Source organism: Etheostoma spectabile, chromosome 9 (genome assembly GCF_008692095.1).
Source record: "Etheostoma spectabile isolate EspeVRDwgs_2016 chromosome 9, UIUC_Espe_1.0, whole genome shotgun sequence".
NCBI lineage: Eukaryota > Metazoa > Chordata > Actinopteri > Perciformes > Percidae > Etheostoma > Etheostoma spectabile.
In genome coordinates, this window is record NC_045741.1 from 36,557,492 (window position 1) to 36,582,899 (window position 25,408).

A 25,408-nucleotide genomic window follows, 5' to 3' on the forward strand; every position below is an offset into this window, starting at 1 on the left:
TAAGCGTATTTTGCATTTTTAAACTGAATCTGAATTTCTTTTTTTATAATCCATTATAATCTTCAGTTCCCTCTTGTTGCCGCTGGGTGGCACTGATGTACTTCAACGCTGTTTACTAACCGCCATTAAACCAGCAGCCGGCGGATAATATTATTGTTAAACTGGACTAACGATATACCGTCTATGGATTTGCCTCATTAAAAACAAAATACCGGAGGCGTTTTCACAAACTGCAGATGTCGTAAATGATCTAATACATCCATGTACATCTCCCAGGAGATTTCTGCATCTCTCGTATCAACTTGTCAGATCGACTCAGTCTCGCGCTATTTATGAGGAGCTCTCCCTCTGTGGGTGTCACAGGTCTGATGCTGCAGCTGCTGCTTCCTGTATTGAAGCACCACCACACAGAGCCTTTTCGTTTCAGAGCCCCACACCCAGAACTGGAACACGGAGGAATTTATTGCTCGGACGCTGCCGTCCTGCAGAGGGAGGCCAGCCGAGTCGGTCTGCCGGTGTAGCTGCAGGGAAAACTGCGGCGGCCCGTGTCTTGTGAAAGCTGAGAAGCGAGGGGCTGCACGTTAGGACTGAGAGACGCAGGGCACGATTTCTCCTGGAGCGGGTGCTAGCTTGTAGCAGCTAGTTGGGTAGTATAGCAGCAGGTAGATAACCTAGAAGAAGCAGAACAATATAAATGGGTTTACTCTGAAAACTATAGATGCAGCGGAAAGCGACCTGACTTTTAAAGAGCATCTCGGCATGATACGGTTTAATGTTACCCAATTAGCTGACTGACATGCTACCGAAAGTATACTAACTTTGCTAACGTTAGCTAGCCAAGTTACTAGCCACCAAGAGCGGATCCGGTTGCTTTTTCAGACTGAGTTTCGAATAAGGAGAAGGCTAGATTAGGAGCCTCCTAGCTCACTGCGGGTTAGTGCATTCTTTGAGAAAGTCAATTAGGTTATTTATTGAAATGGCTCCTAAAAGAAGACCCGTCCCCCTGAACATAACGCCCATCGGGGAAGGACAGGCCACCTCAAACACCATTGACGCTGCATCTGAGTGAGTAGCCCTAGTATAAGCCAAGATGAATTGTAGTAGCTGTGTTAAATGGAGTTTGTTTATAATGTGTCTGTGTGTGGTAGTCATCACCATTTACCAACACTGTATAACACCATTACCTCAATTTAAATAGTAGTTAAATGTTCCTGTCTTATCATTTCTCTCTCCCTCTGTCTGTGTGTTACACCCTACTGGCCCTTCCCTACAGAGCCAACCTTGAGGCCTTACAAAAGAAACTGGGTGAGTTGGACCTGGACGAACAACAGAGGAAACGACTGGAGGCCTTTCTGACCCAGAAAGCTCAGGTTGGGGAGCTGAAGGATGAGGATTTTGACCCCATATGTGAATTGGGTGCTGGAAACGGAGGAGTAGTCAACAAGGTCCGCCACAAACCCTCAGGATTGGTCATGGCCCGGAAGGTAAAAATAAAATAAAAAAATTGTTTTGTTGCAGGTGAAGTGTGACTGTTAGAGGGAGCTGAATCAAAACACACTTCAGAGGTGTTTTTACGTAACACTGGTGCTGGCTTAGTTTGTTTCACGCAATTCTGTATCATGGACGACTTAGTGTATGAAGAAAAGCACAAACATGCAGCATTTTTGAATGCAACAATAACAAACTCACCAAAAGTATATACAAAAATGTAGGGCTGGGCGATATGGAGAAAATCAGATATCGCGATATTCTTGTCCTAATACCTCAATGTTGATATTGTGGAGATGATATAGGGTTGACAATTGGTGCTTTAACAAAATATCTTCATAATGAGATTTAAGATAAATAATCTTCAGTAGTGTAGATTTAATAACTAAGAGGGTAAAGGTAAACATAATAGAAGAACAGTCTGGTAACAGAAAATGACATCACTTTACTGTAATACAGCCTTTAAAACCACTTAACCCATTTGCGATATAACGATTTTCAAAATCGAAGACCATATCTAGTCTCATATCACGATTGCCCAGCCCTATGAAAATGTACACAGACAGATATTCGTAGCATGAATAAGAATTTTGAATAATTGACTATAAAGTGCTACGTTTCTCCAGTAGGGCCGAGATCCCCCGAGTTGCAACGATCACCACAGAGGTGTTGATCAGTAGTCAGCGCATCGACGAGCTTGTGGCGGGAGTAGGGTTGGGTATCGTTAAGATCGTTAAGTACTTTTTAAAAATGGTTCTGATTCCTAAACCGATTCTTGAAAAACTGGAAAAAGACATCAAAGAAAGGCTGTTTTTATAGTTGTTTTTTTTAAATTGAAAATTATTTCAATTTACCGATATAGTAACATTTTAAAGTAGTTACATGTATAATTACTCTGTTGCCGAGTGTTTCAATAAATTTGACATGCATCCCCCTTTGCACGTAATCGTTTAAAAACGTGTTCTACATATGCCCAACCGAGGCAGATGTGTAGTAGATTTACCTGCCGTCAGGTAGTCACGCTTTGGTGTCGCTCAGATCGCCTGCCAGTGATTGGCTCCTGCCGCAGACGGCCCACAGACTGGTTGATGCGCTGACTACTGATCGATGCCTCTCTGAAGTCTGATGACCGGGGTTGCTGCAGAGGCGTCGGAGGATCTTGAGAGTAAAATTAAAATTGTTATTCAGAATAGTACCCCGCTTTCCCACATGAGAGCCCTGAGTCCGACCCGGTCATCCACTACAACTGACATGTCACAGGAGAGAATAGACACATTTGTTGTGTGTGTGAGTGAGACAAAAGTAGGCTAAATAAAGTTAATCTGACCAAGAAAAGCTAAAAGGCTGGGGACGTAGAGGGAAAAGGCCATATCCAGTGTAAAAAACATTCTGCGCATTTCATCTTTGTTGACAATTCAATTTTCCCCTCAATGTTCTGCAAATTATAAGAAACTATTTGGAAATATGGGCACTTGTCTTATATTTCACTTTAAAGTGTGTGTGGGTGTATGTGTGTAAAGACTCACCTGGTTTGTGTCAGTAATTTAAACGGCTTTTAAATGAAATCCCAAATAGTGTGTGTAGAGATTAATACACACAGACAAACAGGAAAGTGTTATAGTTATGCCCAACGCCACCTCTGAAATGCGTTCCCTCAAGATGCAAAGAGGCCGGTGAATAATGTGACTGCATCTGTTGCGTTTTTGTCAGAACAGCAGTTTATGGTCTCACCCTTCTCCTCCTCAGTTGATCCACCTGGAAATTAAACCTGCCATCAGAAACCAGATTATCAGAGAGCTGCAAGTGCTGCATGAATGCAACTCCCCCTACATTGTGGGCTTCTATGGAGCCTTTTACAGCGATGGGGAGATCAGCATCTGTATGGAGCACATGGTGAGAGCCCTCCTGCCAATGGACAAATAAATAAATGTGGTTGGACACAAGTATTCTTTAATGACTCTATATTTATTTCCAAAACATAATTATTATTTTTTTGTAATTGATTTTTACAATGGTATGTCCGATTTTAATGTGCAACTTGTCTGTACAGGATGGTGGATCCTTGGACCAGGTCCTGAAGGAAGCCAGAAGAATCCCAGAAGAAATCCTGGGGAAAGTTAGCATAGCTGTATGTAGTGCACTTGTTCTGTTGCACTTAAAATACTAGTTTCTGTCTTTTTAATGTTTTAAGGTTGTTACTATACCTGTTGATGCAGACGCACTGCTCATTGTGGGTGTGTGCGCTTCTCGTGGTGTTGCTTAACAAGCTGCATTCTACTCTTGCATCATGTTCAAATAAATATAATAATAGAGTAATAATTGGAGTACCAAAATAATACGTATTTCAAATTGATATGTACAAAAGGAAAGAGTGCATGTGTATGGACTATTGTCTGAGAATCTGCCCTTTGTAATTTTATTTTAAACGTTTTTCCTCCATTGTTTACAGGTATTGAGGGGATTAGCCTACCTGCGGGAGAAGCACCAGATCATGCACAGAGGTAAGGGTGTTCTCTAGTCGAAGTCAAGTAAATTTGCTCTCAAAATCCCTTGTGCAATATTTTCCAGAATTGCATACATAGTGTTTAGTTTAAAAAAAGAAAAAGAAAAGGTGACTACGCTTATTTTCTGGGTTACATTGATGATGATCAGGGTGTATGTGGACATTAAGTTGTGGAGTGTGTGTCACACTACAGTTTAATTTGCACATTTCACAGATTGTTATCACAAGCATTGTATTTAATGCACTGTTTATCACACAATCACTCTTTGGGTTATTTATTGGCTTAAAGCTGGAGTGCAAAACTTTTGTTCCTCTCTGGCAGTGAGCGGAATTACACAAATGCTGTTGATGTGCTTAAGAAAAGAAGTGGGATTAATAATAACGCATCGCAGTGGTGTCACTTCCTGCCTGTCAAGGTGTTAGGTAATACAGGTAGACTGACATACCGTGTAACCAATCAGAAAACCAAAATAAGCAGCTACGCTGTGAAGATCTGTAGGTGAATGAGTGAGCAAGGTTGGTTGACTACACTTTGTGCACTGCTCATGTAACAACATTGTTGTAGGTTAAATAAACTACTTGTTCTGAGTACAAATAAGCTGTATCGGCATTCTTCTGGTGTGCCGGTATGGGAATGTCACCACAGATATCTGACACCACATCTCAGACGTATTGAGAAATACAGAGAGCGTTCCCTGCTGGCTTAATCAGTATCGTGTGAACCTGTTTGGCAAGGCCGTTCATTTATATGGAAAAGTTCTGCACTCTAACTTTAGTTCCTGACAGTTGCTTTCAGAACGAAAAACGCTAAAAGCATGGTGCTATTTTCAACTTTAAATGTTGATAGATTCCTAATTATATTTATTGCATAGTGACTTAGAATTAGTACAGTTGTGTGTGTGTGTGTGTGTGGTGTGTTGTGTGTGTGTGTGTGTGTGTGTGTGTGTGTGTGTGTGTGTGTGTGTGTGTGTGTGTGTGTGTGTGTGTGTGTGTGTGTGTGGTTGTGTGTGTGTGTGGTGTGTGTAAATGTGCTCAAATTCTTAGACTAGCTTTAATTCCATAATATCAATGCATTGGGAACACTGCACATTCAATGCCAAATCAAAAAATGACCTAAATTGATCAAGTTTGTGTTCTACCTTTACAGAATATGAAGGAAAATACCAGTATTTGCATTTTTCTTTACAAACTCAAACATTTACTGTATAAACTGAAAAATGTCCCGAGTGTTTGCTTTACTTTGAATAACTGCACTAATATTTAGTTGCATGACGATTATTTCTGAGAACTGCTTCACATCTGTGTTGCATGGAGTCGACCAACTTCTGGCCCCTGTGAACAGGTATTCCAGCCCAGGACGATTGAACTGCATTCCACAATTCCTCTGCATCACTGAGTTTGGCCTCAGAAACAGCATTTTTGATGTCACCCCCCAAGTTTTTTTAATGGGATTGAGGTCCGGGGATTGGACTGGCCACTCCATAACATCTGTCTTGTTCATCTGGAACCAAGACTTTACTCGCTAACTGGCTGTGTTTTGGGTCGTTGTCTTGTTGAAAGACCCATTTCAAATGCATTTCCTCTTCAGCATAATGCAACATGACCCCTTCAAGTATTTTGATGAATTGAAACTGATCCATGGTTCCTGGTATGCGATAAATAGGCCCAACAGCACAGTATGAGAAACATCCCCATAACATGATTTTTGCACCACCGTGCTTTACTGTCTTCAGTGTACTGCGGCTTGAATTCAGTGCATGGGGGTCGTCAGACAAACTCTCTGCGGCCCCTAGTCCCCAAAAAATTGTTTTGCTCTCATCAGTCCACAGAATGTTGCACCATTTCTCCTTTGGCCAGTCAACGTGTCCTTTGGCAAATTTCAACCTATTCAGTACATGTTTTTCAGCAGTGGTACCTTTGACTTTCCTGGAGCTGATCAGTGGTTGAGCCTTTAACATTTTGGTTATTCTTCAATTCCTTCGAATGGTAGTTGACCTTTTTTTTTTTTCCCACGTTGTTCAGGCTTTGGATTACATTTCCAAGCATTGGAAATAATTTTGGCTGAGCAGTCTATACTTTTCTGGACTTCTTTATGTGTTTTTCTCTCTCCTATCAACTTTTTAATCAAAGTGTATTTCAGTGTGAACTGCACGATAACCAGCATGCACAACATTTGCTTCCTTCCTTCCTTAAATATGGGTCATAATTGACACCTGTTTCTTCCCAGAATCAACCACCTCACTAATCGAACACAACACTACTATTATTTTGAACATGCCCCTTTCAACTACAGATTCAATTACACAGAATGAGCAGCATGCATGTCATGACTGATGGGTTTGTTTGTTTTCTATGACTCTACAACACTTACTAGTAAATTATTTGCCAAATATATAATTTTAATTTAGCCACAATGTAGTTAAAGAAAGAGATACATCTGGAAAATATTGGGTTTTCTTTGGTATTAACCGTAAAATGTCATCCTTGTTTAGAATTTTTTTCTTTTCTTTTATGGACTTTTGATGTGGTTAATATGAGTCTAATTCTTTTAGTTATTAGTAGTGGCAAAATTTTGATGATGCTTGTGAGGCAACCAGCTAAGATTAAGACTCTGCAAATGTTACAGTCTAAACATCACATTAATAAAAATAAAATGCAGGATTATCCTCTAATTTTCCACTGATATTATTATTGCTGCTCACACACAATCACAAAAAGCATTCAGGTATGATTGCTTTTTCCAAATGTCTCTGGACGTTTTTTCTTCTTAGTGAAACCACTTTAATACACCACATTAACTTGACCATCTCCAGTCTTCCTTGTACTTTTATATTCAAATTTGTATTAGTTGTCTTCATGCTTTTTCCTCCATATGCATTGCATCAACATCTTAAGAGCTTTAGCACGCTCACCACAAGACAAGCTATTGTTTGAGAACATCACAAGTTCCTCATCATAGAAATTTGTAGCATGATGGAAAAAAAAAAGGCTCATTCAAGACCATTTTCTTTGCATTCAAACAAATCACAAGTCCCACCATAGCAAAGCCTTAAGCACACCAGCGAGCAACCATGGGTGTGTTACGATTAACACTGGTGAAGGCACCGTTCAGACCTGCTTAGTGCAGTGAAGTCTCTCAGTGCTACAGGGTCGGTGGTACTCGAGGCCAGTTGTCTGCGAGCTCAGGCGGTAATTACAGCCTCTCAGATGTGATTATACAGCAGCCGCGCCCTGTTGACCCCTCCCTCCGCAGCTCCCTCCATCGTTCTCCCGCTCTTTCATGCCACCTCTTTCTCAGTCACTCCTCATACTCCTTGGTCGACGGGAGGGGGTCACACCACAGAGGACCGATTGCAGGTCTCAGTCTTACCCCAATTATTTTAGCAGGATGTTTTTCAGCGATGATCGGGAATTGTGGAGGACCCGGCTTGTTTATAACGGGCTCAGCTTGAGTTGTAGCCATTTTCTCCCTTGCTTGATTAACCCAGCACCTCAGATAAAGCTGGGGGCTGCTCTGCATGTCAACTGCGGGCCTCATGGCAGGCTATATCCCTAAATGTGTGTTTCTTAAAGTCATTCTATGTTGCAAGAAATAGTTTATTAGAAATTCGATTCAAACATTTTTCTATCCAAAGAGGTTTTCAAAGCCTGCGTTTTAGTGACTTGCATAAAAAACATAGATACAGTTGTGTTAAACAATCAGCAGTAATAAGCAGTTTAACATCACTAACCTCATAAATCATATTTTTTGGTAGTAGTGATATTTTTACATGGCAAATAATTTACAAGTAAGTATTGTAGAGTCATAGAAAACCAACATGACATGCATGCTGCTCATTCTGTGTAATTGAATCTGTAATTGAAAGGGGCATGTTCAAAATAATAGCAGTGTTGTGTTCGATTAGTGAGGTGGTTGATTCTGGGAAGAAACAGGTGTCAATTATGGCCCATATTTAAGGAAGGAAGGAAGCAAATGTTGTGCATGCTGGTTATCGTGCAGTTCACACTGAAATACTCAGCAAAATGGGTCGGTCCAGACATTGCTGTGAGGAACAGCGGACTTTGATTAAAAAGTTGATTGGAGAGGGGAAAACATACAAAGAAGTGCTGAAAATTATAGACAGCTCATTCAAAATGATTTCAAATGCTTTGAAATAGCATCCAAAGCATGAACGACGTGGGAAAAAAACAGTTGACTAGCATTCAAATGGATCAAAGAATAGCCAAAATGGCAAAGGCTCAACCAGTGATCAGCTCCAGGAATTTAAAGAAGACTTAAAGTTACCTGTGAGTACTGTTCCGATCAGAAGAAGGCTATGGGAAGCAAAGCTATCAGCTAGAAGCCTCCGCAAAGTCCCACTGCTGAAACATGTACTGAATAGGTTGAAATTTGCCAAAGGACACGTTGACTGGCCAAAGGAGAAATGGTGCAACATTCTGTGGACTGATGAGAGCAAAACAGTTTTTTGGGTCTAGGGGCCGCAGAGAGTTTTTCTGACGACCCCCATGCACTGAACTCAAGCCACAGGACACTGTGAAGACAGTAAAGCACGGTGGTGCAAAAATCATGTTATGGGGATGTTTCTCATACTTTGGTGTTGGGCCTATTTATCGCATACCAGGAATCATGGATCAGTTTCAATTCATCAAAATACTTGAAGGGGTCATGTTGCATTATGCTGAAGAGGAAATGCCTGTGAAATGGGTCATTCAACAAGACAATGACCCAAAACAAAGAAATGATCAATAGTAAGGTGTTTTGAGTATGGGCAACAGATGTCTCACTGAAAACGTAATGTACATTTGTTTGTCTGTCCTCGTCCCCTCTGTCACATAGATGTGAAGCCCTCCAACATCCTGGTCAACTCTCGCGGGGAGATCAAGCTGTGTGACTTTGGTGTGAGCGGCCAGCTCATAGATTCCATGGCCAACTCCTTTGTTGGAACGCGCTCCTACATGTCGGTGAGTCAGCTCTGCACGCCTGCGCCCCCACCCCTTTTCCTCTGGCCCTATCCCCACTTTCCTTCTCCTCTTTTCTCACATTGCTCTTGTTCACTGGCCCCGCCCTCTGCCTTCCCTACCTCTGGCCCTCCCTCACTCCCCTGCCAAGAACCGAGGGCTGTGCCCAGGAAAGGGCTCTTTGGCAAAGAGCGAGGCAACTGTGCTCGCTCCTTCTCGTTCTTCTTTCCCTTCACTCTTGGACACCTGCTGGGTGCAGTGGCGAAAGCTGCTTGGCTGTCCTGTCCCTTACCCACAAGGCACCAGTTGTGTAGAGACACTTGTCCTTTCATCATTATTTCCTACACACACACACACACACACACACCTGTCTTTGCCCCTTCTAACTAAAGCAGTCCAAAGCTACTCTTCGCTTCCTGCCAAACCCTCCCATCCTCTGTCCTCTTACCCTCACCACACCCCAGCTCTCTTTGCCATAACGCCCCCCTACCATTACCCTCTCCACCACTTCCTGTACCTTCCCCACCCACCCCTCTGCCCAACCCTCTCTCCTGCCTGGCATCTTGGCTCTACCCGCTCCCTCTGACGTAGATTGTGTGTTTCTCAACAGCCGGAGAGACTGCAGGGCACTCACTACTCCGTTCAGTCTGACGTGTGGAGCATGGGTCTGTCCCTGGTGGAGTTGGCGATTGGCCGCTACCCCATCCCCCCACCAGAAGCCAAAGAGCTGGAGGCCATCTTTGGACGTGCCATTATGGACGGGGCTGAGGGAGAGCCACACACCAACATGCAAAGGCCCAGACCACCGGGCAGACCCGTGAGCGGTAGGAATCGCAAAAAAACATTTTCAAACACGTACTTGGCATTTACAGCATTTTTACATTCATGTATTCAGGATAAGGCTTTCAAGTATAAAATAAACTTTGCTTAAGATTCAATTTGTTACGGAGGGAGAAAAAAAGAAAAATCTAGTTGGGTCAGTGATATGCAACTTCTCCGCAGGTCATGGGATGGACAGTAGACCAGCGATGGCCATCTTTGAACTTTTGGACTACATTGTGAATGAGGTTTGAGAAAGCACCTATTTGCATAAACACACGTTTCTCTACACGCAATGTATGTTTGCCTTAATAGTTAATAGTTTTTTAACCTTTTGATTCTTGGTTCCTCCTTAGCCACCCCCTAAACTGCCACTTGGGGTGTTTACCAACGACTTTCAGGACTTTGTGACAAAATGGTGAGTGTCTGCAACAGCATCTTTTAGAGTAAGCTGCAAACAAAAGCGCATTGCTCTTATTGGTTTTTACGCAAAAGTGAATCATGAGAAGTAGAATAGATAGAGGGTTTCTACAACTAGTTTTATATAGAAGGTGATTGCAGAAACTAGTTTAGTAAGATTGTTTGAAGAAAAAAAAAAAACCTCAACTTAATCCTTAATTTACAGTATCAGTTTATAGTCTTACTTGTCAGTAACCTTTTTGGTCATTTGTGTCTGCAGTTTGATCAAAAACCCAGCTGAAAGAGCAGATCTGAAGATGTTGATGGTGGGTACCTGAACTTCATTTTCATTTATCTGTGTGATAGATCGATTGCCAGTTTATTTATTTTTTTGTGTTTTATAATGGTAGCAGTAACAAACAAACAAACAATGGTTTTCCTTTTGGTTTTTTTTCCAGAGTCACACGTTCATCAAAAGATCAGAAGTGGAGGAAGTGGACTTTGCTGGCTGGTTGTGCAAAACCATGGGCCTCAACCAGCCCAGCACTCCCACCCGCGGCACTGAGTGAACAGGCCCCCACTGCCCTGACACACCTTCGGTCTTGCTTGCATACACATCAATATACTGCACACATACATGTACACAAGCCCTCACACACATTGGCACTTTTTTTCTATCTTGCTCTTGGGGAAAACGGTCTCCCCCCCACATTTATTTCTTAACCAGCAACAAGGCCCGTTGAGTAATTGTACTGAGTCATTATACCCCAGATTCACTGTGCTAGTGTTAAGAGTAGCCACAGCTCACGTTTCCACACTGCAACAGCAGATGTAAAGCACTGAATGGCTGTCAGTGTGTCTACTGAATTTGCATTGATTGACAAACTTCTTTTGTATTGTTGAAAATAAGGTATTCATTTTTTTTTTATATAAAGGCAACAGTTCATGGCTTGTGGGACTTGTATTTTAACAAATTACCTTCTGTAGAGATTTTCATAAAAAGAAATCCGAACATATCACCTACTTGCAAATTCTAAATTGGGTTTTATCGAAGGTAAATACCCTTATTTTGATTTAAAATCCCTTTGTTAAATGTATTCATGTTAAAATGACCAGAGACCACGTGCGTGCAGAGTCATTTTCGCTTTTTGGTAAATGAGCATTTACTCTAAAGATCCCTTTGTGAACAATGTCACAAACCAAAGAGGGTACTCGTGATTAAACGTTTTCAATGCCTGATCAGTTTTTTTTTTGTATGCACATTCATGAACAGTATATTGATGTACTTTGAACTTTTTGATTTTTTCAGTCAGTGGTCTACACTTTGCGTTGAAATTGCTTCCTCAACACACATTTCAACGTGCATCCAACACTGTGGCTGTCACATGGGAGGAGTCATATGCTGTGGATGCCTGATATATGCTAGAATGTCATGAATTGACATTGAGAAAACAATGATCGAAATGTATTCATGGGATGAAATAGCATGGTTTATCTTTATAATACTGTATGTGTATTTTATTTCCCAAGATCATGATTGGGATGATTATCGATTTTTATCAAAAGCCTGAATCTCTGCAATGTCAATATGAAATTTCAATCATGTTGACTTTTTTTTTTCCCCCTCTTTGTTGTTGTTCTGTACTTTCCCCTGAAGTGTTTTTGGTTATGTTTTCGCTGTACTGCTATGTGTGGCGCTCCAAGCTTTCTATTGGGACACAACCAGCCTAGAGGCGTGATTTTTGGAGGGTTATAATTCATTGGACAACTCTTACCACGTGATTTAACCCAATTAATTATGGTGAAAGTACAACCCAACATTGAGTGGCACTTCAGATGTTTCAAGTACTACAAAGGGTTTGACTGAACATTTTAACCCAGGTCAGTGTTGCTCACGTGGTGGTGGTGTTACTTGTTAGCCTACCGTCTTGCAAGAGCTGTTGTATTCTCTGCTTATGGCTGCCCTTTATTCCCAGAAAAAGTGCATTCGTTCAGAGCAAAATGGATGCATTGTCACTTGTATGTGTACAAAGCTATATACAAAAATTACAGGAGTACTATTTTGGAGTCTTAATATACAAATTTTTGATTTATGTAAATGACAAGGGAGAAGAGTCATTTTATTATAATATAAAAATGTGTTGGATATGGTTATAATGTATAAAAAGATTAAAATAAAACTTATTTGTGAATGTACTGTAAGTTATTTAATTCATGACAGCCATTTATTCATATATGGCTAACTGCCTTACTAGAAATTTTACCACATTATTAAGATAGAAAATAGATAGAAATGCTTTTGTCATTGTACTAAATACAACGAAATATTTGAAATGTATCCCTTTTCAACAAAACAACCATAGAGACAACAATGAAGAAACATAGATGTATTACAGTGACACAATTACAGACCCCATTTTGGAGTAGACCTCACAAGGGAACATTTAAAAATGTTTTACTTCATGATTATGAATTGATATAGTTATTGTCAGGGCCTTAGCTACCATCGACAACACTGAGGTCGTCCTTGGCATTTTTGAGTCATTTATATTAGGTTCCTTCTTATGGGCAACTGCAATAAAATATTTTCCCACCACAACTTTTTTCTCCAGTGCAAAGATCAAATTTATGTTTTGGGATGGAGGACATGGGCCTCGTAAAGTGTATATTTTTGTTTTTTTTCTGAACATTTTAATATTCAGCATAGACTCACAACCTAGACAACTTTTTTCCCAACTACCCTCTAATACAGTAGTTCTTAACCTTTTTGGTCTGAGGTAGCCTACCCCCCACAACCCTGTCAAATGACCTCACATACCCCTTCATCACTTCCAAAGTATACTCCAAATGTATAACACTAATTATATAAGAGTACATACTGTTATTTGTTTCATACAACTGACAACTCATAGTTGACAAAATTGGTAAAATATGAGTTGGTTTGGTCTAACTAGTTTTCACACACTTACATAACTGTAACATGTTCAGGTAGTTCGTTAAGCTACTCCACAATCTTAAAGGAACTGCAGAAAAGTACTCCTTGGAATACAAGTAGGGCCTACCTCTGGCTGGGCATTACTGCTCTTTTTTAATTTTTTTTTTTAATTATTTATTAACATTACAAACATTCAGACAACGCAGATAAAAAAAAAGATCTTATGGAACAGGGAATGCAGCTTATATAGATCAATAAACGATTGTAATAAAAATAGTACAAGATAAATAAGAGCATGAGGTAGACAATGGTAAAGTAAAAAAAGGGCATCACTGCTCTTATTCAGACGAGTTTCCGATTAAATACGTCATCAACATAGGTACAACCTTCTTCAACTGTCTATGGGTGCAACGTGCAGGTATAGCCTAGCATCAATACGCCTTGCTAATTGCACCAGTTAACGTTAGCTAACATTTAGCTAGTAAACTTACTACACGCAATTTGAGAAATGGATAACGACTATTTTTTAACTTTCAATTAAATTATATATTTAAAAATAAGTACATTAGCGCCATCTCAGTTCAGCATTAAACGGCTATATATATGGGTAAGTTACAGTTAGCTGACGTTAGCTTATTATTTTTCACATGTAACGTTAACAGCTACCAACTTTACTAGCTAACTACTTTACTAACTTTACTTTGTTAATTAAACGGCAGTGGATCCGGGGGATTATTGTTAACTGCGTCCTTTTTTTTGCTAGCTTTAAAACATCATTCAGACAGTAATGATAAACACAAATATGAGGTGGGGTGTCTGGACTTGACGAGGACCAGTTTTTATTGGACTGAAAGACGAAATTGCCATCAAAATGTCTGACTTCATCTCAGACTGCCAAGGGCTCTACTAATTTTGACAGTTGGTAATTAGGCCAAAACGGAATAGAAGGCAACTTGTGTAAATATTATGTTTCTATGTAAAAGTGCCTATCCTGCTGTTTTCATTTCACTTAGGCAGCAGCTTATCCACCTGCATCCTCTTCACTTTACATAGCAAATTATATAGCAAGTCATGGCACCAAACATCCAAATACTGCAATTCATGTGTGTTTTTGAAGTTTAAAAGCGTTGACTCCTCTGTGCTTAAGCAGAGACGGTGCTTAACAGTGCCCTCTATGCCGAGGGTGTGTCACTACTCTCCCTGCCCAACAGTCCCTTGACTCCCCTGCATGGTAATCTGTGCAGTGTCAAGCCCTTCTCTACTGTGTAAAACAGGATTTCCCCAAAGGTTTATAGCCAGTATTTGCAAAAAAGAACGTTTTCTATAGCATGTGCATGGAACATATGACTTTAAAGTGCTTTCAGAGGTGTGTTTGTATGGTTTATGGTGCAACAGAATTATTGAATACATCTTGTGCTCCATCCCACTCTATGGCACAATGGCTGGCTTGCACTCGCTGAGGGGGCGTGCGGGTGGGCGGTTGGAAGTGGCGCAACATCAAGTGCAATAGCTGTAAATTTACACACAAGGGAACTTGCCATATTCCACAATGGATAAAGCATTTTTTGACTTAGTAAGGTCTTCTCTGATGCCTCACCTGTTGGAGCTTGGCAGGTATTATGTACAGAGACCAGGCCAAGCCAAAATGTATCAAGGGGGTTGCTGGCAGCCCCTTCAGTATGTGTTGGAATGTGCCATGGCTTGCTTTTGGGGTGGGACACCATGACCTCAGGCAATAGGATGGGTGGGTGTGATTCAACTCACATAGAACAGAGTAAGGAGCAATGAGAGGTGAGGCCGGTGAGAATTGGCAAGAGTTACAACTCATTTACTCTTAAACCAAGTGTCCATAGATGAGACATTGGCTGACATTCATTGTGAAACCACAGAGTGGGAAGGCATGGGTTAATGATTTGTGTCATCTCGGATTGAGTTTATGGCTTTGACAACTGTCTACTTTTGAGCGCAAATTTATTTCCACTTAAATTTGGTTCACAGAGGGAGGAGGGACAAGAGACGAAGGGGGAATGCTGTTTCTTTAAGAGAGAGGGAGGGAGTGAGAGTGAGTGAGTGAGTGAGTGAGAGAGAGAGAGAAGAGAGAGAGAGAAAGGGAGGGACCTCTTTGCCCTCCAGAAACCAGGAAGGGAATTGAGTTGATCTGCTGCTGCTTGGTTAGCGCATACGGGGCTTTAAGCTGCACAACAGTGAGAGGGAGAGGAGGAGAGGAGAGGGCTGAGCTAACCCACAACAAGCTTCACCACGGCCATCGCAGGTGAGCTAAAGGCACCCTGCCATCCCCCCCGCTGTCTGCCCTGGGCCTGAAGTCCAGAGGGGAGCAGGGCAGAGGAGGAGAGGGAGGAATGAGGGAGGGGGACAGAAAGGAGAGCAGGGTGGAGGGGGGGGGGGGGTTGGCCGGAGAGGAGAGGTGGGTCGCAGCAGTAGTCCCTAGTCAAGGTTCCTCTTTTTTTTTTTTTTTAATCCTCCTTAAGTACTTCCTCTGTCCTGCTCTTACCTCTGGGGAATGTTGAGATAAAGTTTATAGGATGTGTTCAAGGCATTAACTTTTCAGGCAGGTGGAAGCACTTAAAGAAGAAGGAGGTGGGGGGGAGGGGGGCTATTGAGAGAGGGTGGGGGGTACTGAACAGAAAATAATTGCACAAGGTATAAGCAATGGCAACAACTTTTTGGGACAGTGGCGATTGAAATGCTCCGTGCGGGGCAAGTTGTGTGCTGTGTGCGCAGGGCATGTTGTGATGGCATCACACTGTTTGAAATAGGAATAAGTCATAATTTAGGTCAGGAGTTTTACGTGTGTCGGAAATGTCACTAGAGTGTGAGCCAATGAAAGAATCCACCTCTGATGTTTGGTTACTGCTCTTGACAGTTGTGGCTGAATTTTCTTTCCTTTTTTTCATACGAAGCTCGGCCCTGTTTGATGGCTGGTCTGTACTTTAATACCTGGCAGCCTGCTAGCAACATACTGTAGTGTATAATTCAGCCCTGAGTGCTTACGTTAGAGCAGACTTGGAGATGGTGGGGGTGGTGAGGGCAGAGAGAGCTGGTACTCGTAGTCCACAGCAGGGGCTGTAAAGCAGGTCAAATGGGGATTCAGAACTCTATATCCCAGAGTGCCTTGCCCTTGGCAATCCAGGAAAGGGAACAGCCGCCAGCCTATCCTGACAAGGAGGTGTGGTGAGTGAGAAGTTGTCACACCAATGAGAGCAGGGGATGCAGAGCCGAGTTGTGGGCTGAAAACAGAAAGAGGTTGGGTTGGTGTGTGTGCGTGCGTGCGTGTGTGTGCGTGTGTGTGTGTGTGTGTCTCTGTCTGTCTGTCTGTTTGTGTGGGATCAGGCAAGGGCTTGCCTGTATGACTAGGGCCACTCGCAAGTTTCCTGTCTGGTAAAGCTCTATAGCCCTGCCCAGAGACGGAGGCAGCAGAGCTGGCCGGCAGGCAAGGGAGACAGATAGGGCCCTGGAAACATTTTCTGCATTTGGTAAGCACTCCAAAGACACACACACACACACACACACACACACACACACACACACTGTCTTTAGACTGTGACTGAGAGGAGAAGAGAGGCGAGCAGAGGAAATAAATACCATAGTGTGAAGGAGAGTGAGAAAGATGGGGCTTGATAGAGTTCAGAGTTCTTGACCCACTTGCAGATAAAGGAGGGAATTGCAAATAGGTCAGTGCTGAGTGTAAGGTGCTGCACAGAACACAGCTCGTAGAAATAGTTTGTCCTAAAGTTTCCATCCACATCAGGCTAACTTTTAAACTATGGACACGCATTGTGCATCTGTATTGTTTCCATCTTATTAAGGCAAATCATTATTTTAATGTTTTGGTCAACTGCTGTGATTAAATGGCATTGCTGCTATTATTAGTAGAGTTGCGCATCCTGTACTGCTGCTTCTTTAGGGGTGTTAAGGTAATATCACTACAACTACTGCATCAAATGTTTGCCAGGCTGTTGCACAGTGACCCTTTTCATAACTGACAGAGTACAGGTGTGATAGTTTACTTGAGAAACCTCAGACATCTGTTCTTGTTGAAGGGGAGAGTGTGTGACACATGTTGTAACAACTGGACTTTACTGGTCGGATAAACTGCTTCAGCTAAATCCATGTAATATTAAAATAAAACTTCACCTCTGGTAACTTTGGCAACTGTGCTGAAAAACTTGTGTACTTGCTGATTGGTTTCAATTGTCTCAGCTACTCACACCATGGTCAATCTCATGACATCTTTTACTCCCAGTTCACTCACCCCCCCCCTTTCTTACCAGCATCTTGTTAAAAGCAGATTCTAATCTAGCCTGTCATGTCCTGCTTGCTTGTGGCTCATGGTTTATAGACTTCACAGTAACCCTGACTGCCTTGCTCGATAACCAGATGCATATTTTTTGGCTTTGCATACTTGTTGAACCCGTTTTTTTAAACGTGTGGGCACAGAGAGGGTACAAGAAGAGCACGGTACATGAAGACGCCCAAATGCTGGGAAAGTGTTTGGAATGCGGCAGCAGGAAAGGTTGATAACATTTTTTTTATTCAGTTCAATGTCATACGAAATATTAGTTACTGTTGCTACTTCTTAGGTACCACTATGGAATTCCAACAAGAGGTTAAACTAGGACGCCATATGTGTTTGTGTGTGTGTGAGCTTGTGTGCATGCATGCATGTATGCGTGTGCGTCTGTGTTACCAACAATAGACTCCAGGGGAATTGCAGGGGACTTCAGTGGCTGTGGGCAGGTCCAAGACACCACCCATCAATTTGGCGGTGAGGCTGCATACAGTTTGATATTCCTGTATGTTTGTGTATACACCACTATGGCCTGAAACTAGCAGGTTCAGTTAGACTGAGAAGACAGGTTGCGTGATGTCGCCGTGGCAGTTTTAGGCTTTATTTCAGAGTGAAATTAAATTATGTTTTTCAAAGTTTTGTTTATGTGGTCAAATGATATACTGTGGCCCATATGGTGGAATCAAAACTTGAGTTGTTTTGTACTTTGTACCGAATTATTTCTGTGCTGCTGTTTTATCTCTATATGTTTGTTTGTATCAGTTAACACATTTGGAATACTTTCATCTGTCTCTTTCTTGGTGAATGCAGCTTCACTTCCCCCTAATGTTTGGTTCCCCTGGTCAGCTGCTTAGTATACCACAGTTTCCAGCCTGGCTAGGCAGATAGACAGACCCCTCTCTGTTGTTTTTCTGTTGTTGTGCTGAAGTCTAGGGGGAGTAAAGGGGCTTCTTCTGTTCTCTTCTGGGACATTTATTATGGAGAGGCCAACACAACCTGATCAAATTAGAGTGGGAGAGGATGAGCCTGGGATGTCTTTCTGGGTTGAGGCAAAGCTGGACTTAAATCTTCACACTTTTGGAGTTGGATGATGTCTTTTGGTGATGCTAATCAAGGGTTTTTACATTTTCAGTGTACTGTTAAAAAAGATAATAATACTGAATTAGTTGAAGGCAGAATAGATGTATCAGAACCTCCTTTTAATTAAGCAGGAAGGCCAACTGATCAGGAAGGGGATATGTGACCAGTCTGACACTGACTGCATGTTGATTTATGGCGTTTTTCCAATACATGGTACCTGCTTGACTCGCCTCGACTCTTTTTGCCTTTTTAGTTTTTCCATTATGAAAAAATTATTGGTATTAGCTAACAGGTACCTCCTTTTTTTTTTTTTTTTGTATCCACTCTATTGAGGTTCCAAGCAAGCTAAGGCGATACCAAAACGTGACGTGAAAACCTGTAGACTACTGATTGGTTGGAGAGAATCGTCACTAATCACTGCGTCCTCATTGCTAGTGACAGACGGTGGTGTCCTGAAGAAACCCGCTAAAATTTAAATAGTTTAGCCAGAGGCGTTTTTTTTTTTTTTGGCTGCCTCCAGCTTCTTTTGAAATAAAGAAGTGACAACAGTCACATGGCGAGAATCAAAAACAACACACCTTCGACATTCTGTGTGTGTGTTGCGTTAGGTCACGGCAGTTTCCTGCGGCTTCGCTATGACGACCAGCCATGCTCGCCTCACGCATGAGGCGGTACTAAATCTGCAATGGAAAATGGAGGACGGGACACCGCAATCGAGCAGAGCTGGTACTAGCAGTGGGTAAGCGCCATTAGTGAATTGGTTTGGGATGAAATGGGAGAGAAGATTGGTGGTTTGCATTGAAGGACGGCGAGACACACAAGGGTGGGTGGGTCCTCGATGCTTTGCCTCATCAGCAGTGGAAAGGGGAAGTGGGTGATGTGGTGGTGGGTACTGTGCAATGCAGAGTCTGAGACAGAGATGGAGCAATGATGAGATGAGAGCGACAGATGAGAGGGAGAGAGAGAGGGTCTGATAGTAGGGACAGAGAGAGCAAGCAAGCAGAGAGCTGGTCATCTGATAACAGAGCGGGTTCTGTTACACGCCTGTCATAGACTTACAGGAAGTCCTCTTTCCCTGTTGGGCTGCGCATGCACAAAGTGGCGCATCCAGGGCAAGTTGGGCCTGTGGACTGACCAACCGGCCCGCTTGAGTTCTGCAGGACAACGCTGTGTTGGGTTGTAGTGCTGTTTCTGAAGCCATGTGTTAGATTTTGTGACACTTCCTGGTTGGCAGCATGGCAGCGTCAGAGCATGTTACTCAAGCTAAAAGGAACTCAAACCGTGGATGTGGTTTTATTACACTGCAGCTTGTGAAAGGCTCCTGTCCCAACACATGTTATATTTACTACTACTATGTTACTTAATTTACACCAAAAGACAATATTTTTAACTGGCATGAAATTTTTGTTTCTAGTTTTAGTTAGTTTTGATAGAATACTATTTAATTAACAAGCATAATCAAATGAATAAATTGGTTAATGTCAATACACTGTTGTGTTTCTCTGTATAGAGTGACCACAAAAATAAACACCTGCACAATGCTATACAAAAGCCTGTCATGAAATACTATCTTGTTTAAAATGATCACTCTTTGTTAAGAATACGACTTTTGTTCTTTGTATGTTGTCTTTGATGGTAATTTTTTAAGCTGTACATTTTAGTGGAGTGGCATTAAACTGCATTGTATTTTGTCTGTGTCATTTACATATGGAGGAGCAAATAATACATTACACTAACAACACTACAAAGTACAGACTGAGAATTTACCTCAAATACCATCTTTCAGTTATTGTGTCTATTTTAAAATGTAAGTTTTATAAAAGTAATAATTCACAGTTGTTGTACTGGATTGAATTACAATGTGTGTTTTTTATTTGTTAGGCTGTGGCGCTACGTTTGGTCTCCCTGATACAAACAAGCAAGAAAACAAAATACAGACCGATTTAGAACAGTGTGAGAGCGTCCCGACCCCGAGTACTTAGTTGCAGTTACAGCTTTCACTTTTCCGGGTCCTTTGCTATGTGGCAGCACACACATAGATCTTTATAACTTAATAAAAACCCCCGCTAGCTTCCTCACATTAAACTTTGCCCAACTTGTGGGTGGTTACCTTCCCTCTCATTGAAGCAGGTTACACCAGGTAACAGAATGAGATCTCTGAGTTTATCATTGACAGCTGAGCCGGATTCCTTGGCCAACATACACTCAGGAGTTATGATTGAGCTTGTGAGTTTAACGCCCTGCCTCGCCCACTACCTTTTCACTGGCTTTGTGTCTGTGTTTGGCTGCTCTTCCTGGTGAGTTTCTAGTAAAAGCTACCAGGCCGAGACCAGCCCATGCAACTTAAGTTTTATCAGTCACCAGCCCTCTTCCTGCTTTGCTCCCAATTTGACCAATCAGGTTTCCTTCCATTACTGGCAGCAGGGAGTTACTGCACTTACACTTGCTCAACCACTCTTCCAAGAAACGGCCACCCCCTCCCCATTCTGATTATCTTGTATTATCTTGGTCCGACCTTGAACCACCTTGACCTGAGTGAAGATTTTCCTGTGCAGCAGAGCGGGCTAGGCAGGTTTGTTGCCATAAAGGCCAGTCAAGATAGTCAATGAATGAGGACAGGGGTGGAAAGTGAAATGATAAAAGGATTATGGAGGAGCAAAGGACCTACCAAATTCTTCAACTTGATGTTAAATGTCCAGATTCCACTTGTTTTCGGTCCTGACTTTGCTGCTGTATTTCTATTGCACTCTAATCTTAATACAGACATGCATTAAGTCTACATCTGAGTAGAGTTGTGAGTAACCTGATGTAATTGTTCTCTAGAATTATCTTTGTAAAAGCAATAAGCTAAAAACACTTCACAAGGTGTTATAAAATTAACAACTGCTCTGCTTCAGTACTAAAAGGTGGCCCATCTTTGCCCTATTAACATTTATGTTTTAAGACGGGTCATCAACTACATTTTTCCATGGGCCAGAATGTTTCCAAGCACACACTCCGGGGGCCAGAGTTTCAAGTAAAGGAAATAAACTGTACTTATACCTAATACGCCTATTTTTGATATTTGATATTTTTACTTTATTACTAAATTAATGCTATATTATTTACATGTATTAGTGTGAACAGACTCCTAAAAAAGCATGGGAAATCGATAATGATAACTAGATAGGCTACTTAACTAGAAAATGATGTCAGGCTAGGAGGCAGTTCACTGAGGAGTGCTGCAGTGTTCTGATTGGTGGAAAATGCTCGCAGGAAGAAAGGCCTGTTGTGAGGTAAAATTGAATTGCTCTCAACAAGCTTGAAGTGAAAATTTGAAGTGGAAAACCACAGCTTTAATGAAGACTGGTCTAATAAGGATGGTTTTGTCTTGCCGAGTTCCAGTAACCCTAAACCTGGATGTTTCATTAGCAATGAAACTATTGCTGTTGCAAAAGAATCCAACCATTAGGCTTTAAGAATAAAGAATGTAAATATGATGATGACGTCATTTGCATGCATATTAAATAGCCATGTGGATTTATTGTGGTCTGATAATACATCCGTGGATTTACTGCTCCATTGGAAGGGATGGTTTGTTTAGCCAGCAGCTACAAGATTACAAGCTACAAGTTTAACAGAATTAGTCAAAATTTTGAAATTTGTTGCAATCTTAGAAACAGTGAGAACACAAACTGACAACTTTTTGTTTTAGCTTGTTTGTAAAATATTGACTAATTGCAGAGTCGCGTGCTGTGTTTGTAAAACAGCGCAGTGGATGAGAGTGGACCGCATGCAGACAGAGCAGATAGAAATATCGTTTCCTATGTGTTTACGTGTTTTTATTTTACTTACAGTAACAAGTGTAGCGTCATCGGCACCAACGGCTGTTGATAATCCTCTCTGCATCGTTCAAAGTGAGGTAGCCTACATGTGCTGCATGTTGTAACACACATACCTCTCAGCTAGACCGATTCAGGGAAAATATGAATCACGATTTTTCGTTTTAGCTTAGAATTGATATCACAAGTATATAATTGGCAGTACCAAACAGATGTTTTTGGCACCTACAGCCCATTGTGCATCACCACAAGCCTGTAGACCTAGAGGCTTCAATGAAGAGTAGGGAGAGCATTGCAGCGCTTGGGAGCGCTTTAAAACCTATTTTATACAGCCTATGAATAAAACTCACAGAAGAAATTAGTAACGTTTGTGATGCAGTCGTACAATAAAATTAAACGAGAATCAAAGTCATTAAAAAAGTAATTTCAAAATGGAATCGTGAACAGGCTGAATCGAGATTGCGATTTTATATGACGATTAATCGTGCAGGCCTACTCTCAGCCCTGCTGTGTGTGGAGCGCAGACATCGCTGTGTAGAATCCAGGGCAGCAGGAGAATTTTCCCTTTCTGTTCTGCGTTATCTCCGACTCCGGCAGTGACTGCGGTGCTTGGAAAGAGCAGCGGCAGGCTCCCAGTAAGCTAACGTTGCCCTATGTCTTTAGCTGCATGCTACCAGCTGGTAAGCTATTTTGTTTCTCTTTTTCTTCAGGCGTGCGCAAGTAGGCGGAGGTGGAGAGTGAAAAAATACTGGGGAATGGTCGAGCCAGCCTTTCATTTCGATCAATTTTGGTTCATGAATAAAAATCGTGACACCCCTAGTATTTGCTTTAAAATTTACAAGAGTCAAACCTATGGAGCTAGAACAGTGACAGTAACCTATGGTATTGAATTATAAATAAATTTGGCACTGAAACAAGGAATATTGGCACTGAAAAATGTTGACCTGATAATATAACCATCAAAAAGTAATAATCTCACAATCCTATTATATTATTTCACTTTGACATTTGTTTTCATTATGATGGGTTTTTCAATGTCAATCTACTCTACTCTATTTTTTCTTAATGTCTGTCTTTTCACTGACAGTTTTTTTTACGCTGTTAAGATTTTTACAATGTCACTGGTTTCAACTTCCTGTCACATCATACTGATGAATAAAATACTTAAAAATATGTCTGTCTATAAAATAAATGCAGATTATAGGCAAACTAAAAAAAAGTCCTTCTGCGGTGCCGCTTTGTCCCCGAGCTTTTACTTTTTAAAATAAAAGCTTGCATTTGGAATAACATACTAAAAAATCTCTCATCTTTCCTTTCAAAGTTAAAGCTTGCGTCAACTATCATACTAATGAATAAAATTCTTGAAATATTTGGTGTTTTTTTTAAGTGAACAGTGATGGAAATTATACAAATTAATAAAATACTAAAAAATAATTTAAAAATATGTCTACAAGATAAATGCAGACTATCATACTGATGAATAAAATACTTAAAAATATATGTCCATAATATATATAATGTCTGTAAAATAAATGCAGATTCTAGGCGACCCGGCTGCAACCTGGAGCCTCCTGTCTCATGCCCTCTCGCCAGGCTGATAAGCAATTGTATTTGCAGCAATGTCCCAGTGAAGTGTGAAAACAATATAGAAATAAAAAGGAGTCTTGGAAAGAGTGTAACATGTTTATTTTTGTATTCTTGTTGTGTGTGCAGATCCTTATCCCTCCTCAGGAAATCCTGCAGTTAGTTGGCAGAAATGGCTGCATTGCTCATGCAGGTTTCATCAAATGTACATTAACATCAGGGACACAACAATAACATCCAGAAATCAGCAAACTATATGTATGGATAAAACTGTTACTTTAAAAGTTTTTAAAAAGTTTTAAATTGATGCAACAAACTTGGTCATGAGCTTACCCGTGACTCCATCTGGAAAATAATTTGCGATTTCGTATTTTTGACTCTATGAACTTACCGTTGGACACACCTCAGCATGAGACGGGAAGGCATGACATGGGACGCTCCAGGCCGCAGTCGTATTTGCCTCCTACCTGCCGCTAACACTGGCACGGAACCTTAACACCCCTCCCCCATAACTCTCCTCCAATCACAAGTATAGCTGCTGACTGAGGTTTCTAGGCACATCACACACTCACTAACAGGCGTTTACCGACAAACTGCCTTAACTGTGTTTTCCCAGTTTTAGGAGATGTCAGTGAATGTGCTCTGCCTGGTTCCGTGCCAGTGTTAGCGGCAGTTAGAGAGAGCGGAGCTCGTTCTCTTACATGACATCTAAGACGGAGCTAATGAGCGAGTCAAGCCTTGTGCACGAGCAGTACAGCCTTGTGCACCAGCAAATTACTGATATTATAAATACTAAATTGTAGAAGATAGATTGACATCCCCTGTGCTGAATTAAATGAACAGTGCTAACCTCTGCTAACAGCACAGCTTAGGCCTACATTAGAAGTTACCACCAAGCCAGCCTGCTTCTATGTGAAAAAAATGGCAGAGATAAACAGACTTACTTGAGATTTGGAGGTTCCAGATAAACTTGAGGAAGACTTTAGACATTAGCAGATATGCAGATTTAACACATCCATGAGGATTCCTGTGGAGGTGCGGTCACGCCCTCTTTGTTCCTCCCCTCCGGCTCCACTACCCTACGCCAAAACAGTGACAGAAATTTGAAACTGAAAACTAATGACTTTGTAAAAAGTCTTGACAGCGTGAAAAAAAAACTGTCACTGAAAAGACAGGCATCAAGAAAAAATGTAGATTGACATTGAAAAACCTATCAAAATGCAAACTAATGTTAAAGTAAAATAATATAATAGGATTGTGAGATTATAACTTTTTGATGTTTTGTGTTTTAATGATCAGTGCAACATTTTTCAGTGCCAATATTTCTTGTTTCAATGGCAAATTTAATTTTCAATACCACAGGTTACTGTCACTGTTCTAGCTCCATACAAACCAAAAGGTTCTCAAAAATTAAAATGGAAATATATGAATGGAATATTAACTTCAATTTCTGATAATAATTGTCTTTACTATATGAGTGTACAATAAAACCTTAAAACAATTTTTTAAAG

At 41.3% G+C, this 25,408-nt stretch overlaps 2 protein-coding genes across 3 annotated transcripts in view; both read left to right on the forward strand.

Annotated features, from left to right (window-relative positions):
- The first annotated feature begins 153 nt into the window (after positions 1-153).
- map2k2a (mitogen-activated protein kinase kinase 2a) lies at positions 154-11,457 on the forward strand. The gene is made up of 11 exons (XM_032525279.1): positions 154-1,065; positions 1,274-1,484; positions 3,235-3,381; positions 3,539-3,616; positions 3,938-3,989; positions 8,829-8,953; positions 9,561-9,774; positions 9,953-10,017; positions 10,126-10,187; positions 10,449-10,494; positions 10,627-11,457. Exons 1-11 carry the CDS (start codon positions 977-979, stop codon positions 10,735-10,737), a joined length of 1,200 nt encoding a protein of 399 aa, XP_032381170.1. The 5' UTR covers positions 154-976; the 3' UTR covers positions 10,738-11,457.
- Positions 11,458-15,197: 3,740 nt separating this feature from the next.
- The window catches only part of zbtb7a (zinc finger and BTB domain containing 7a), a 29,173-nt gene continuing 18,962 nt past the window's right edge, over positions 15,198-25,408 (forward strand). Inside the window, exon 1 of one of the 2 annotated variants that reach the window (XM_032526319.1) lies at positions 15,198-15,375. The gene's annotated coding sequence lies outside the window, so the exon portion shown is untranslated. Of the gene's footprint in view, positions 15,376-16,440; positions 16,598-25,408 lie in introns of those variants that run through there. The other variant, XM_032526321.1, reaches the window with a different exon arrangement.

Bases quoted from the DNA above. Each gene is read 5' to 3' on its own strand.
- map2k2a (XM_032525279.1), top strand. From the start codon at position 977: ATGGCTCCTAAAAGAAGACCCGTCCCCCTGAACATAACGCCCATCGGG. The intron at 1,485-3,234 runs GTAAAAATAAAA...TCTCCTCCTCAG, and splicing joins GATTGGTCATGGCCCGGAAG to TTGATCCACCTGGAAATTAA. The intron at 8,954-9,560 runs GTGAGTCAGCTC...GTTTCTCAACAG, and splicing joins GAACGCGCTCCTACATGTCG to CCGGAGAGACTGCAGGGCAC.